The 16,467-nt window shown below is 35.8% G+C and overlaps 1 protein-coding gene across 3 annotated transcripts in view; it reads left to right on the forward strand.

The window, feature by feature from the left end:
* NETO1 (neuropilin and tolloid like 1) overlaps window positions 1-16,467 on the forward strand; it is a 100,491-nt gene that overhangs the window by 58,079 nt on the left and 25,945 nt on the right. For all 3 annotated transcript variants that reach the window (XM_004280005.3, XM_004280006.3, XM_049697938.1), the window contains exon 7: window positions 3,518-3,746. In XM_004280005.3, coding sequence (XP_004280053.1) covers window positions 3,518-3,746 — 229 coding nt within the window. The remainder of the gene's footprint in view (window positions 1-3,517; window positions 3,747-16,467) is intronic.

Raw genomic sequence — 16,467 nt, forward strand, 5'->3', positions numbered from 1 at the left:
CTTCCTCTATGAATAGTATTCTGTCTAATAAGAATAGTCTTTCGATACAGAAGGTTCTTCGACTTCAGCCATTGCCCTTCATGTAAGAATGCAAACCATTCACCTCCCGTGGAAGTTCACACTCTCTAGAACTGTCAAATGAGAACACATGGGCCGAATATGCAGATTGTCTTTCTAACTACAGCAGTATTCTTCTATAAGATAATCTTATTTTTAAAGAAAAGTTAAGACAGCCATTTACTTCAGAGAGACACATTTATTTTCTGTGAATGTTATTCATATCTCAATCGTCAATATGTTTCTTAGCCCCTTTAGAAAACTAGAAATGGTTTTGCTTTGCTTGCTTGTTTGTCGATTTTGTTGGAGTTGGTTTTTATTCAAGACTATAACATTCTTTCTGGAATATCAGTCTTTGAAAATTTTCAAAAAATTTATATGCAGCTGCAAAGTTTGATACTAAGGAGAAAAGTGTCAGGCATATCTGAGTTCAATACCAATCTATTACTAAAGGGCCTGTGTCACTTTGAGAAAGTTACTTAGCTTTTCTAAACCTTGGTGTGTTTTTTCATTTTAAAATAGTTATTATAATAGTGTGTATTACTGTTGAGAGATTTGAGTGAAATAATGTGTTAGCTCAATGTCTTAAGTTATTGCCAGTACACGACGCAAATACTAAGTTAGTATGTTAAGTTGTGTTTCTGAAATAATTGTTCAGACATGTTCGCCCACTGAATCACTCAACCTGAAAATGTCACAGGATCAAATATCTTTCTTTCTTGAATTAGTCAAATGATTACTTTATTTTTCTTTCTGTGGGGATGGTGTTTGCTTTTTATAGCTTTGTAAGAGCATTGGAGGGAGGGGTTTTCAGTTACCCTACTCAGTGTTTTCTCCTGTTAGTAACTATGTACGTTTACAATTGTAATTGCATATTCTTTTGAGGTCTAATAAACTATGTTGGAGTCATTGTATAGTATTTGAGAATATAGACATATATTTGATTTTTGTTGCATTTAACAACTTTTTTACTTTCTAAGAATACCTAGATTTTATAGGTATTTACATTTTTTATATTTTTATAGTGTTTTCAATTTGTTTACTTTTATTCAGGATGGGGCTAGTGAAGAGCTCTTTAAAACAAAAGTTTAGGATTTTAATACTACTTAAGGCTTTCACGTTGATTTACTTATTTTCCTTGAGCAAAAGCTATTTTGTCTCCTGTGCTCCAGCTTCCTGGTAAAGGTCATCTAACTACAGACCCAGTTCCTTTTTACAAATCCTTGTGAAAATTTGAAAAACAAACCAGTTAGTAGAAACTTGGAAGGTTTAACATTTTCAGATATGCCTTCCTAGGGTGGACAATTTGGAATTTTCTGGATAATTTTCAGGAATGTAACATTTGGTTGAGAAGAGTGCATCCAAGATGGGCTACATGAGTAATATTTGAACTTTTCATAGAATAAAACAAAGCAATGACGGAGGAATGAAGAACAGGCAGGCTTTCCTAGGCTGTATGTTTTATAAGATCGCAGTAATGGCAGTTAATTTAAAGTCAGTATCAAAGTATTTGGGAATTTTGGGATAGCTTCCAACTGAGATGTTACAGATTGCATATACATGAAAACCTGCTCACCATGCAAAGCATAATGAAACTACAGTGCTTTCCATTGTTTCTTAGTTTTGTCCATTTCCCCCTATTTTTCTCTTTTTGTTCTTCCTCCTGAGAGTTATGTGACGATTCCCTGCCATGGGACTCACATTTTATTTACACTCAATTCCTTATAAGTCTGCAACATATGACGTATATGCTTTTATGTCATAGTTTAGAGTTATAAATACCTTGTTTTGAAAATTATTGCATGTCATTTTCTACTGCAAATAATAAAATGTCAATTATTCTATGTAATTATCATGATTTATGGCACTCAAAACAAAGTCTGGGGTATAGGTGCCCAATGAATGTGAGACAGATGCTGAAAAAATGAAGTTAATAAAGAAAACAGAATTTCCAACCAGTAGGTCATTAAACGTACATCTGTGCAAACTTTATGGAGTGAGTGCTTAACATACACAGCACATGGTGTAACACTGCGAATCAAATAAGTACACCACCACCCCAGCTTTTCAGGAGCACACAGTTTAGCAAAAAGTACATATAACCTGTAACTGAAGCTTAAAATATGTTCAAAATACTTCAGCACAAAGGGAGAATCATGCCGCCGTGGTTGGGGAGGGGGAGGGCTGAACATTCTTTTTTTAATATTATTATTCTATAAGTTACAGGTGTACAGCCTTATAATTTACCACCTGTGTACTCTGCAGAGTGGTCACCACCACAGGTCTAGTTACCATCCATTCCCATAGAGTTGACCCCTTTCACCTGTTTTGCCCACCCTCAACTCACTTCCCCTCTGGTAACAGCTAATCTGTTTTTTCTAAGAGTTTGATTTTGTTTGTGTGTTTTATAGATTCCACATATGTGTGAAATCATAGCGTTTGTCTTTCTCCACCTGACTAACTTCGTGTAGGCATAATACCGTCAAGGTCCATCCATGTTGTCACAACTGGCAGGATTTTGTTCTTTTTTATGGCTGAGTAGTAGTCCATTATACATAAATATTTATCACTGGTTGAATTAATTGTTTGTGGTTTTTAATGCATATTTGTGCAGAGTCAAATAATATCTGATGCTCTTAAAACAGTATGTCTGAAGCAGTATAATATTGTGGAAGGATTATGGACTAGAGAGTTGGAAGGAACTTGTGTCTAATTTGCAGTTTATACCATCCGAGTCTGCATTTCCTGAACATGACAATAAAATGTGCCACTTTATAGAGTTGTTGGGAGTATTTAACAGTAATCTATAAACTAGGTTATACATACGGTACTTTTTACTCATTAAGTGTTAATTTAATTTTTATTTACTTGGACTTAAAATGCCTTGACCCTGTTACGGTGAGAATGATCATAGATTAGCTGTGCTTTTTAAAATATTCTGAACCTCAAAAATGAAGCAGCATAGTTATGTGAAATAATCTAAACAAAGTAAAATCAGAGACGGTCTTTTGAAACCATTTCTGGTTTTGTTTGATATTCGTACAAATTATTTATTTCCCTGAATTTTTGGAAGTGGATTGAAGCCACGGATCTGTAACGAAAATGTATCAGGAATATTTAAAACACATTTGTGCTGGTTAAAATAAAACAGTGTGTAAGTATGAAAACTAATAACTGATTCCAGATAAGTTACGAGAAGAAATAAGGATCATTTGTGTAAAAATACTCAGCTATGGGACATGGTACATTTACCTAAAGAAAGGACAATAACATTTGAAAACAATTTTAAACACAAGTTGATCTGAGTCATACATCTTTACTTTCCACAGGGGAAAAATAATAAGATTGATTGCAATCAAGACTGTCTTGTGAGACAGAAAGAGAAAGGAAGTTCTGGTGCTTGGTGAACTACTTTCCTATATTCATTCTGGGAAATTATCCTATCTTTGTTGTTTTACAGATCTACTTACGATTCTTGGACTATGAGATGCAGAATTCAAATGAATGCAAAAGGAATTTTGTGGCGGTGTATGATGGAAGCAGCTCTGTGGAGGATCTGAAAGCCAAGTTCTGCAGCACCGTGGCCAATGACGTCATGCTCCGTACAGGTCTCGGGGTCGTCCGCATGTGGGCGGACGAGGGCAGTCGCAACAGCCGGTTTCAGATGCTCTTCACATCCTTTCAAGAACGTAAGAATCTCTGCACTTCACTGTTTATCCTTCGAATGTGTCAGATGATGCAAATCTCATAAACGGTTGATGGTGTTTTCTTCATGCAGTTTGAGCACAGCAGACTGCGCCTTAGTAAGTTGTTCACATCGCTGAGATTCCCTTTTCTTCACTTTGGTCCAGGGACAGGAGAGTTACATATTACCTTTTGATTACCTATATCGGCATATGCATCATAGCCTTGCTTAAGACACTTCACACTATTCAATTGGGAAATGATGAACTTTGTTTGTCTTTTGTTTAGCTCTTACCAAGCTATGGAACTGAGGCAGCAGCTTCCAATGAAGTTTAAGTCTTAAAAACCTGCATAGAAATATTTGGTAGGTTCTCTTTAGTAAGCTTCTCTTGCCGTCCCATTGATTTCAAATAGGTCTGTGACTACAGGGCTCCTATTAAAGTAGGCAAAGAGGGAGAATTGCTTGGGAAGAGAGTAAATAGAAAAAGTTCCAGAAAATAGTTTAAACGGCTCAATGGATGACACCCAGAGTTATGGGCAAAGCACAGAAATTTTAGAAAATCCTGTTCTAACAAATAATGAATTATATGAATAGATATATGTTTGAACTGTTCTTTAGAAGCTTTGAATAATTCATGTTTAATAAATTTATACAAATGAAAAATAAACCTAAGAAATTCAGCTTTAAGGAATCAGTCCTTTACCATTTGAAACTATACATTTTTTAAAAACAGAAAAGACAGAATGTTTTTGAAATGTCAAGGATTTCTCAGTGATAGAGCAGTCACTGTTTTTTCAATTCATAAATGTTAAATGTATTAGACGATTACTTTGTATCATAAACGAATAGTTTGGGCTTTCAGTTGCTCTTTAATTACCCAGTTGGAGAATTCTAGGGCCCCAGAAGTACTGAATGTCACTCAGTCTTTCTAAATCTTGATACCATCACAGAGTATGTTAAATCTCCCACCCAAGATTATTGCAGATTTCAACAGCACGTTGCTATCTATGTCTTCATTTCAGGAGTTGATCAAAATGTTAGAATGAGTGCGTCTTTATTTCAGCAAGGTATCTGGCCAAAAAAACCCTCATCATTTTCTTGTTTGGAATTTGAAGAAATTCAGGCTGTAAGATAGCACATTTGGTGTTTTCACCGATGATTGCTTTACCATATCCGGTCGATTGTGCCTTTGGTGAGGCTCAGAGTGTACCTTATTCAATATTTTTGTCTGTCTTGGATAATCACAGATTGAGAACTTTCTAATTTAACACATATGGAAGTTCTAGTTAATATGTTAGTTGATATAATCAAGTTTTTAAAACTATCACAAAAATATGCAATTTTTATCAAAGCTATGCCATAAAATGTAGTAAGGATAAATTAAAATATGTATTCTTACGTTTCATATATCAAGTAAAGAAACTCTGGCTCCTAGGACTTCCTAAGGTTTTATTGCATTCAAACTCAACATAAGCCAATAATTTTTTAAATAATTGACAAAAAATATCTAATGCAGTATTGGCTTATATTAAGGAAAATGCAATAAACAGCTCAAAGAAGATACTCCTGTAGGAAGCTGCACTGGTCAAAATGCAAATTGCATAACCTGTTCTCTTCTGGGTGTTATTACTGAGGAGCAGAGTCATCAGTTAGAAGAGGCTGGCCATGATGCAGAAACATCTAGAATCATGGGAAAAGGGCAAAGGAGAAGGAATGTTTATCTTACAGATTTCTTTTTTTCAAAATGTGATAACTACCTTAGACTTAGGTGGGTGATATAGATTAATGTTTGAGAGGTAAGATTAATGTTTGTTAAATTAATTATAGGAAACTATTTGAGTGTAATTTAGGAAGAAGAAACGTCTAGATCATAGGAGCTGCAATATTCCAAAATTGAATGGGTTCCCACAGAGGCTATTCCACAGAAGGCTATATGACAAATGGGTTCTCATCGGGCGTGAATGGTGTAGGGGAAGTGTCTAGGTTGGATAGGGGAAAAGGAAGACTAGCTAACGTCTAAGGTCCCTTTCATCTCGAAGATTAAGACCTGTGAGACTTTGAAATTCTGCTTATATAAGAAATGGTGAATTCTATCATACTGGTAAAATTCTGCTTATATAAGAAATGGTGAATTATATCATTAGAGATATTTTTGAGCTAAAAGACAGAGTTTTCATTCTGTAATTAAATGATCTCTGGAAGTCATTCAAGTGGGTGAACTTTCAGTGACTAATCCAGAAGAAACAGGGTATTCTCCCTAAGAAAGCCACTTAATGTTCCTACACAGTGGATGGATATCACGCTCATCTGAGTGAGTATTACGCAGCAGTTTCCATGATTATCTCATAAATTTACAGGAAGCTTTGATTGAAACAAATTTATCCTCTGTGTCATGTTGCCTATGCCGTTTTGTTATGATATTTTGTTTTTTCTGCCTTGACTAAACCTGTGCAAAATTCTACTATTACATGCCTACGATCCGAGTCCGCATGGGATGGAGTATATGGGTATAGACTAAGTATTTTTGCTTTGAAATCAAGGTATTCCCGATAAAAGATGAAAAGTTTCAAAACAACAGGAAGTAGACTTCAATCAATTCTTTTATTCAGAAATGAGTGATTCTAATCTTTATTCCACGTACACACACATATGGAATAGAGATTAGAGATGTGAATCCATGACCAGCTTTTTCTTACTCAAATAATGAGAAACCACCTTGATATTTTTCTTGGTTCCTCTGTTTATTAGGTGGTATCCCCAAGTGCAGTGTTGAAAAGTGCTTAGGGCATAATCAACACTATTCTAATATCTGTCAAAACGTCTTATATTAGGACCATAGGCTATTTTTAGGAGTTAGATAAGAGCTTAGAAGCCATCTATTTCTATCTCAAACATTTTATGAATTCAAACAGAAAAAGAAAAGACCCAGGGAAGTTAACTGACTTTCCCTGAATACCCTCAACACCATGCTTAATGATTTGAAAACAGCACGGAGGCAAGAATGTAAGACCTGACTAATGGATGCAAGTGGGAATATATTTTCAACTCATTTTATTTTTACATTTGTATCTGAATAAATTACAGTAAAGGGAAAGGATGAGTGTATAAGAGAGAGGCGTAGAAATTCTTACTGTGAGTCATCCCACTTTGAGGTTTCACAGGCACCTTAGAAGAATTTTAAAAGTCTGGATTAAATGCCAACATTTGCAACAATGAAAACTATCCTCTAATATAATGGGAGGAATATAAGATCACTGAATTGAGAAGTATTTACCTTCAACTGTGTCATGAGAAATAACATCTTCCCTAGATAGGTCCTATAAATATCATACTCCTGCCCCTACTGTCTTGCTAACTCTTCACCTCAGCCTTTTCTCAGCTCTGCCTGAGATTGCTGCCCTGATTAATGGTATCACAGTGCTGTTGGCTGCTGTTAAAAAAATGTTTAGAACAACTTTGAAACCTATCAACTAGAGAACAAACAATCAGTGATATCACCAAATAGGCACTGTCTTACTTCATTAGATTATAGTCTTTTTAATACTTCAAATGGCATCTTGTACTCAGATTACTCAGAATGTTCAGTCCACTCTTAAATAACCTATACAGTGGAGATGAACACATATATGGGCACCCGAAAAGACCTCAAATTTTTAGGTATTAATTTCGGATAGTATTCTCTACGAAAGATGACTTATGTAAACTTTAAATATATTCTGAAATGAAGAGGAAAACATATTAACCACTGTGACTAATTTGCTTTCTTGGGTCAAAAATCAACAATTATGAGAATCAGGTTAGAAACACAGCTGAGGATAAAGAAGAATGAATCCAACTTGAGATAAAGACGGAATAGTTTGAATAATTCTCACATTGATCTTGAAAGTATGCTATATTTTATTTTAGTGACTCAATTTAAGATTGCCTATAAGAATAGAGTTTTACACATTTGCATCACTTTTTATAAAGACGTTGGTCTTGCTCTAAAAAATCATCTAAAATTTTTTGAATTGATTATGGTTAGTGTAATTTCAATGTTGAGCATACTTATACATGAAAACGCATGATCAACTATGATAGAACTGTATATTTAAGTATTGTATATGTATAATGGAGACATTCGTGAAATGTACCTCTTCACATTGAGTCACAAGCCAGATTTTCTGATCCTGCCTTTTCCTGAACACACCGTGAATCTGCAGTAACTAGAATGAATGAATACAATAGTGATATCTCATTGTGACTTCTGAGGTTCTACCTTCAGCTGCTCTTCGGCTCTTACTTACACCATGATAAAATCTCAATCGCTTAATGCTTGATTAATGGGCAGCCTATTTCTGTTAAAAACAGACATGTAAGTAAAAAGAGATGAAAAGAAAATTGTTCATTTTAAAGATGTGGGAATAATGTTTACAATAATTTGCTAAAATGAGACTTTGTATTTCATTTCATATCAATTTATGGCAAAAGGCCATAGAGCCTAAACTACAGATTTATTTACAGTAAAGAAATATACATACAGTAATATTTAATTTTAAAGAGGAGTTGAATTGAAGGATTCTGTGGAAGGCACAGAATCCTACAATATCATATTGTAATTAAATTACATTCTATGGCAAAAGTTATTTTGCAGATGTAAATAAGGTCTTAGTCAATTGATTTTGAGTTCATCAAAAGGGAGATTATCTCATCAGGTGAGCTCCCCAAAATAAGGTGAAGCATGAGTCGGAAAGACTGCTGGCCTGGAAGAAGAAAGCAAACAGGTATGTTGTGAACTGCCTGCCTGTTACAGGGGTGAACTCTAGGAGCTGAGAACATCCCTAGCCATTGACTAGCAAGTAAATGGGGACCCCAGTTGTATAACTGCAAGGAACTGAATTCTACCAACAACCCGAATAAGCTAGGAAGACAACCCTGAGAATCAGATGAAAACCACAGCCCCAACCGATGCCTTGATTTCACCTTGTAATATTCTAGCAAAAGATCCAGTACTTGGGCTTCTGAAATTGTGTGATAAAAATTGGGTGTCGTTTTAAGATATTAAAATTGGGGTGATTATTACACAGCAATAGAAAACTATTGCAGATTTTGGTACTGTATGTGAGATGCTGCTATAACAAATACCTAATAGGTGGAGACAGGTTTGGAATCAAGCAGTGATCATAGGTTGGTTGAATTTTGAGAATAATGATAGAAAAAGCCTAAATTGCCTCAGACAGGTGGTTAAAATATACCTGGACTTGGAGGGCTGCCAGTGGGGCTCAGATAGAAGTGAGGAGTATTTATTAGAAACTGGAGGAAGGGCGATCCTTGTTTTGTAGTGGCAGAAAGTGTAGCGAAATTGTGTCCTGCAGCGATGTCAGAAGGCAGACTTGTAAGTGACAAACATTGGCTCTATAACTAAGTAGACTACTGAGAAAAGTGGTGGAGGTATAGCCTGGTTTCTCTTGCTGCTTATAGTAACATGAGGAAGGGGAGAAATAAATCTAAAGAATTATTAAACTAAAAGGAATTAGGACTGGATGGTTTTTAAAGCCCCAGCTTCTTCAGGTGGCAAAGGTGTTAAAAGTTAGAAATGACGCTGAAAATACGGCAGAGAGAAAAGGCTGAATATGAGTGTATAACCTTTGCTCAACCATCAGAAACATCAAAAAATCTCAGTGTTTAGTAACTAAAAGGCCCTTCAAAGAAGAGGTTAAATTCGGACCTTATAGATCCTCTAAGTCAAGCTAGAGGGTCTCCAGGAGGGGAAGGGCAATGACCCTCAGCCATTACAGTGGTAACCAAGGGAGCGAAAGGATTCTCTCAAATAGATTTATGGGTGGGGATATTTGTCTAAGAGAACAAAGCCCAGTGAATTTCAAGGAAGACCCACAAGCCTCTTGAGAAAATTATTTCAGCAGAAACACTGTCGGCTTGGACTGAAAGGAAAGGAGAGAACCAAATGAAAACAGTTATCAGAACCCTAAGGCTCTAGTGGCCTGAAGCAATCTGATACTACCACTCAGCTGCATATACATGTTACTTTTCATGAGAAAAGAAGGATGACTCAGGGAGCAGAACTGAGAGCCTGGAGAGCAAAGTCCACAGCTACAGAGGCATAGTCCTAGAACTGGAAATATAATCAAGAAAAATCCAGCATTTACCCTGCTGGATTTCAAGACTGTTGTGGACCAGTGACTCCTATTTACTCTTCATTCTCCTTTGAACCAGAATCTCTGTAACTATTTTCTGATGCCTGTCTAACCATTGTGTTGGGAGTTTGGGGAAGGTGGTTTGTCTCTTTGGTTTCATGGGTCCACATGGAGAGGAACTGTACCTCAGGAACTGAAGTCCAGACTCCTTCAAGGACTGCCCCCAGGAGCCTTGTCTGCACAATATTTAGGTGACTTAGATGGTGAGATTTCAGACTTTGAGCTGGTGAGATTTAGATGAGATTTAGGACTTTGAGTTGATGCTGTAATAAAACAATACTCTTGGGAGGCTTGGGAAAGTATGAAAGTATGGGTTCATTTCTGGGCTCTCTGTTCTGTTTCATTGATCTATGTGTCTGTTTTTGTGCCATACTGTTTCTATTACTGTAGTTTGTAGTATAGTCTGAAGTCAGGGAATGTGATACCCCCAGGTATATTCTTCTTTTCAAGAATGCTTCGACTATTTGGGGTCTTTTGTGGTTCCATACAAATTTTAGAATCATTTGTTCTAGTTCTGTGAAAAATGCCATGGGTATTTTGACAGGAATTGCATTGAACCTGTATATTGCTTTGGGTAGGATGGACATTTTAACAATACTAATTCTTTCAATCCTTGAGCACGGTGTAGCTTTCCATTTGTGTCATCTTCAATTTCCTTCACCACTGTCTTCTAGTTTTCCAAGTACAGGTCTTTCACCTCCTTGGTTAAATTCATTCCTAGGTACTTTATTCATTTTGATGTAATTATAAATGGGATTGTTTTCTTAATTTCTCTTTCGGATAGGTTGTTATTGCTCTATAGAAGTGTACCAGATATCCTGGTTGGTCTGACAATACTCAACAAATCTTGATAATAATCTTTATGCCCTTTTAAAAGAAATTCTAAAGGTCAGGGATGGAAGAAGTCAGAGACATTATAAGCTGCAGCCAGTACTCCTCCTGGCCTTAAAGGAACACACTGCCATGTTACAGAAAGGGCCATGTGACAAGAGAATGATGGTGGCCTTTAGGGGCTAAAAATGTCCCCCCGTTGGCAGCCAGCAAGAAAGCAGGAACCTCAGTTCTGCAGCCACAAGAGACTGAATTCTTCCAACAGCCTGAATGAGCTTGAAAGAGGCCTCCATGCTCCAGAGAACCCAGTACAGCTGCCTCCTTGATTTAGCCTTGTGAGATCATAAAGAGAGACCTTACCCAACCCAGACTTCTGACCTGCATAGCTGGAGATATTAAGTGGGTATTGTTTTAAGCCCAAACGTTTGTAATAATTTATTACTCAGCAATAGAAGGCTGAAGCATATTTGTTGTAATGATGGGTAATTTTTAATAGAATGGATAACCCAAATGCAATCTCTATACGTTACTTAATATATTGATTAAATATATTAATAAATATATTATTATTTAGTAATGTATTACTGTTCCTAAATTTGGTAGTTCAAGACATGTGACAAGATAGAACTGTAGGCAGTATAAGAAAAATAATCACTCCAACATCAGCTTGACCCTAAAGTTGAGCAACTACTACTGTGTTACCTAGTCATTGATAAGTTTTCATTTTTATACTTCTTTGTGTTCCTCCATTCATTCTGTCATTCCTTCAGTAAACAAGGAAGTGCCCGGGCACTGATGGCATGAAGATGAATAAGAAGGTTGCTCCTCTTGAGGTGCAGCCGCACTCATTCAAATTGAATTCAAGTGTGTAACTCACTTCAGCAAACGTTCCCTTGTATCTGGTACTCTGTCCCTCCCGCCACACACTTTCTCATTTACTTCAGTAAATTACCCACTAAAACACTGTATTCTAAGAAGCCAAATTCTCTTCTTGTATAGTTTTTTTTTATAAATGTATTTATTTATTTTTGGGTGTGTTGGGTCTTCGTTTCTGTGCGAGGGCTTTCTCTAGTTGCGGCGAGCGGGGGCCACTCTTCATCACGGTGCGCAGGCCTCTCACTGTCACGGCCTCTCTTGTTGCAGAGCACAGGCTCCGGATGCACAGACTCAGTAGTTGTGGCTCACGGGCCTAGTTGCTCCGTGGCATGTGGGATCTTCCCAGACCAGGGCTCGAACCCGTGTTCCCTGCATTGGCAGGCAGATTCTCAACCACTGCGCCACCAGGGAAGCCCCCTGTATAGTTGTTTTTCTCCATCATTTGTTTATACTAGTAGGATCCTTACTCTTCTGTCACCATAATTGTTTATTATTTCACTCTTCAGTTTTATTATCTTATCCTTTCTTGTCTGGAACACGGTTTGGCCTGCCATCTGCCTCTTGTATAGCCAATTTGCATTCTGTCCTAGGTAGTGCAAATTCCCCATTTTGTAATGCACCAGTAAAATTACCATATCACCTCAATAAACTAAATTTAATGGCTCCTAGAGGGAAAAAAATATATATAAATTTTAATTTGATTATTACTGTAAAAGTGCACAGAGGTCGGTAACACTCTGAGAAAATACACCAAAAAAAAACGTGGATAATAATCAACTCTCAACAATAATATTTAATTTTCCCTCTAGAAAAATCTAGGCAAAACACACTTACAAGTTTGGGGTAAATGCTAACATCAAAAGGCATTATATTCTGTATGTCTTTCAGCAAGGAAAGAAAATTGTTAAGTGCTAGAGGGAGCAAGGTGACCAATTACAACATAGATTTAAATGTAAATTAACATTTTATGGGTATAGATCTCCAAGCCTCATCATTATGAATTGCTGTATTTTTAAAAGATTAAGACCACTTTATTAATACAGGAATGATTTACTTATATATGTCTTATAGCAGTGTAAATACCAGATGGCATAGATTTAAATATCAACAATACACAAAATATGATGGGGAAATTGCTGACTATGAGTCAGGTTTGGGCATATCTCAATAAAGTAGACATAAAACACACCATGGGTAAGGGAACATATCACTATATACAAATATACAAAATTCAAGATGTATTATTATTTAAATTTTTACATGTAATTTAAATTAAATTTAAATAAAAGGGAAAAGCTGAGCTGGAGGACAATTAGCAACATAAAGGATAGGCAGTGGGCAAATATTATTATCCTGTAAAGAGTACAGATTGTGGGCTTCCCTGGTGGCACACTGGTTGAGAGTCCGCCTGCCGATGCAGGGGACACGGGTTCGTGCCCCGGTCCGGGAAGATCCCACATGCCACAGAGAGGCTGGGCCCGTGAGCCATGGCTGCTGAGCCCGCGCATCCGGAGCCTGTGCTCCGCAACGGGAGAGGCCACAACAGTGAGAGGCCCGCGTACCGCAAAAAAAAAAAAGGAGTACAGATTGTATGGTGTGTAATCTATAAAACCACTGAATCACTATGTTGTACACCTATAACTAATACAATATTGTAAGTCAACTATACTTCAAAAAAATAAATAATAAATAAGCAACAATAAAAAAAGAATACAGATTATATAAGACAATAAGAAAATGTTATATAGCAACAGAAAATGGGGCAAATAAAGTAAACAGTTAATTCATAGAGAAGCGTAAATGGCCTACTGGTATAGGAAATAAACACCTATTCATATTAGTAAACAAAAAGACATAAATTTCAATAAGAATGAGACATCATTTTCAGGTATCAAATTGTTTTAAAAAATTGGCAATGATGAAATACCCAGTTTTGGAGATGGTGTGGTGAAATGAAAATTTATGTATGCTGGCAGGAAAATAAAAGTTTTCTTAATTTAGCACTATATATCAAAATTCTAAAACAGGTAAAAACCAAAAATAGGGTCTTACCTGTTGATCTAAAAAATGAATCTAAGAATAGATACTAGTGATGAGAATGTTTAGAATCATTTAAAAAATGAAAACTTCCTAAATGGCTTGGTTACATGGTTCTTGAAACATGCCTATGTTCTTGTAACTGCTACGATGATGTGTTGGATGGATACTGCCAATAAACTATATTAAAAAATAAAATTCTAAAAACAAGTGACAAGCAAAACACATGTACATTACAAATATATTCTTGTAAACATGTGTGATAAATATTTAATATGCAGTATGTATTATATATGTAATACATATGTGTAGAAGGCAGTGCAATTAACATTATTTTTAGGATGAGGCTTACTATCAGTATTTTATGATTTTTCTCCAACAAAAAGTTGTTGTTTTAGTAAACATTTTAAAAGCAATAAATATAATTTGATACGACTTTCTGAAGGGATTTATTAAATCTAGGAAAACAAGATATATAATTTTTTCTTTTTTTAAATTTAAATATATTTGATTTATAATATTGTGTTTGTTTCAGGTGTACAGCAAAGTGATTCAGTTATATATATACATTTTTTTATCAGATTATTTTCCATTGTAGGTTATTACAAGATATCAAGTTATACATTATTTTCTTTATTGGGAAAATTAAGATTCATTTATGATTTCAGAAAATAATAATTGATCATTGGAGGTTTTGTTGGAGGGGTGATAATTATGCAACAGCTGAGGATACCACATTTCTGTCTCATAACATACTGTTTTAGACTTAAGCGTCACTACAGCCTATGGCAGAATTTCTCCACCATTTACCTTAAAGACACACTTAACTGAGGGCTGATTTACTGCATGGCAAATACTGGTGGCCAAGCCCACATTTCTGCAGCGTCCTTAGAACAGTAGAGGTAGAGTAGCATCAGCCCTTTCTCTCGCAGGTGATATGAATAAATGTTTGCTCTGATATTTTAAACTATGTAAAGAATTAGAAAATGTTGCTCTTAACACAGTTCCCAGCTAATTGTGACTCACAAATTGTCAGGGTGTCCTGGTTCCAAACTGTTGCTCTTCCACCTCAGAGATCTCTTTCCTCCCTTTTCCCACTTCTGACCTTTCCTTCCCCATTTTGATATTGTGCAGCCATAGCTACATCTGTGGAACCTAGTGGGGCAGGTCTCTGATTACCCTGAGAAATCAGCTTCGAGTTTTCCTATTGCTGCTGTAACAGATTACCACTAACTTAGTGCCTAAAACCACACAAACGTATTATTTGAAATAGGTTTCCCTGGGCTGAAACCATGGTGTCAACAAGGCCACCTTCTAGGGGAGCTCTAGGGAAGAATACATTCCCTCACCTGTCCCAGTCTCTGGATTCCTTCTATTCCTTCTTCAAAGCCAGCAAGGCTCTTTTTGCTACGTTGTTAAATCATGTTCTGTCCCTTGGAGCTTCTAAATTCCTCTCGTGAGGACGCCTTTGGTTGCACAGGCCCCTCCTGGATAATCCAGGCTAATCTCCCCATTTTGAAATCCTTAACTTTATCACATCTGCAAAATCCCTTTGCCATAAAAAGTGACATTCACAAGTTCTAGGAATTAGGGCATGGACAAACTTGGGAGCCATTATTCAACTAAACACAATAGGTTAGATTTTTTTTATTATTATTAAACTGACAAACTCTAGTCTGAGACTATGAAAACATAACTTAGTTGACTTGAAGAACAACGGTTCATAATGCCAAATGGTAATTGTATATCTAAACACGTGTTCCCTTCATTCCCAACCACTGAATAAATCTTCTTCTATATAAAGAAGTTATTTAAAAATTAAATATCTTTTCACTACAGCAAAATACAAAAAAGGAATGTATCATGAAGATATCAATATGTACTTTTTGGCCAGTATACATGTGTTTGGAGATTTTAAGATTAATGTTAACATTTTAGAAAGAAAATCACAAATCTGTCATTTGAAAAAATAATTTTTGTTGTTTAAAAAATATGAAATAGGATGAGAAAATGTATAAAAGGATGAATTTGGTGCTGGTCAACTAATTTTTCTATTTTCCTACCTGTAACACCTTGACATTAAATGTGAATTCTCCAGAAAATGAGGAATCATTACAGGACAGCTGTAAGTTTTAAATATATGTGTCTAGAACGGAGCAAAGAGTCAATAGATGGTTCTACTATTCTGTCTGTTAATGGGATAACAGTATACTGAAACTTTTTAGGGTCAGTAGTTTCTTACTTTCAAATATAATGAGACTTTTGAGCAAAGGAAAATGACATAAAATTGTATAAACTGCCAGAGACTCACCCTTCTCTCTTTCTTTTTAAGTGTTTAGTTGAGTCCTATTGTACCATTAAAAAACAACAACAACAACAACAACTGTCAGGCATATCTTATTATTTGAAGTTAATTCTCTATGGACATTTATTACTGGATATTAAATTATTTGGTCATTTAACTCAAATCACTGAAGAAAAGTTATACATATAGATATATAGTTTAGTGATATAATTAAAATTTAAAATCAATTTCCTCAACTAATTTTTAGACTAAAAATATTAACTAATTCTGGCTACCGTATTTATATGTTGAATTACTTAGAAAATTTTGTAGAATTTTCATTGAACTTTTTAGATCAACATTGTCTTTAGTTAAGTGTCTGCCAGGGATCCTGGGACAAGAATAAAGGCAGCAAATTCCTTGTAATTTTTGGTAGGATCCTTGGGGATAATATCTATTGATCTCTTTGATTCTGGCTTCACAGCTACATAGTTTACGTCTGT

The sequence above is a fragment of the Orcinus orca genome, chromosome 15 (genome assembly GCF_937001465.1).
Source record: "Orcinus orca chromosome 15, mOrcOrc1.1, whole genome shotgun sequence".
Taxonomy (NCBI): Eukaryota; Metazoa; Chordata; class Mammalia; order Artiodactyla; family Delphinidae; genus Orcinus; species Orcinus orca.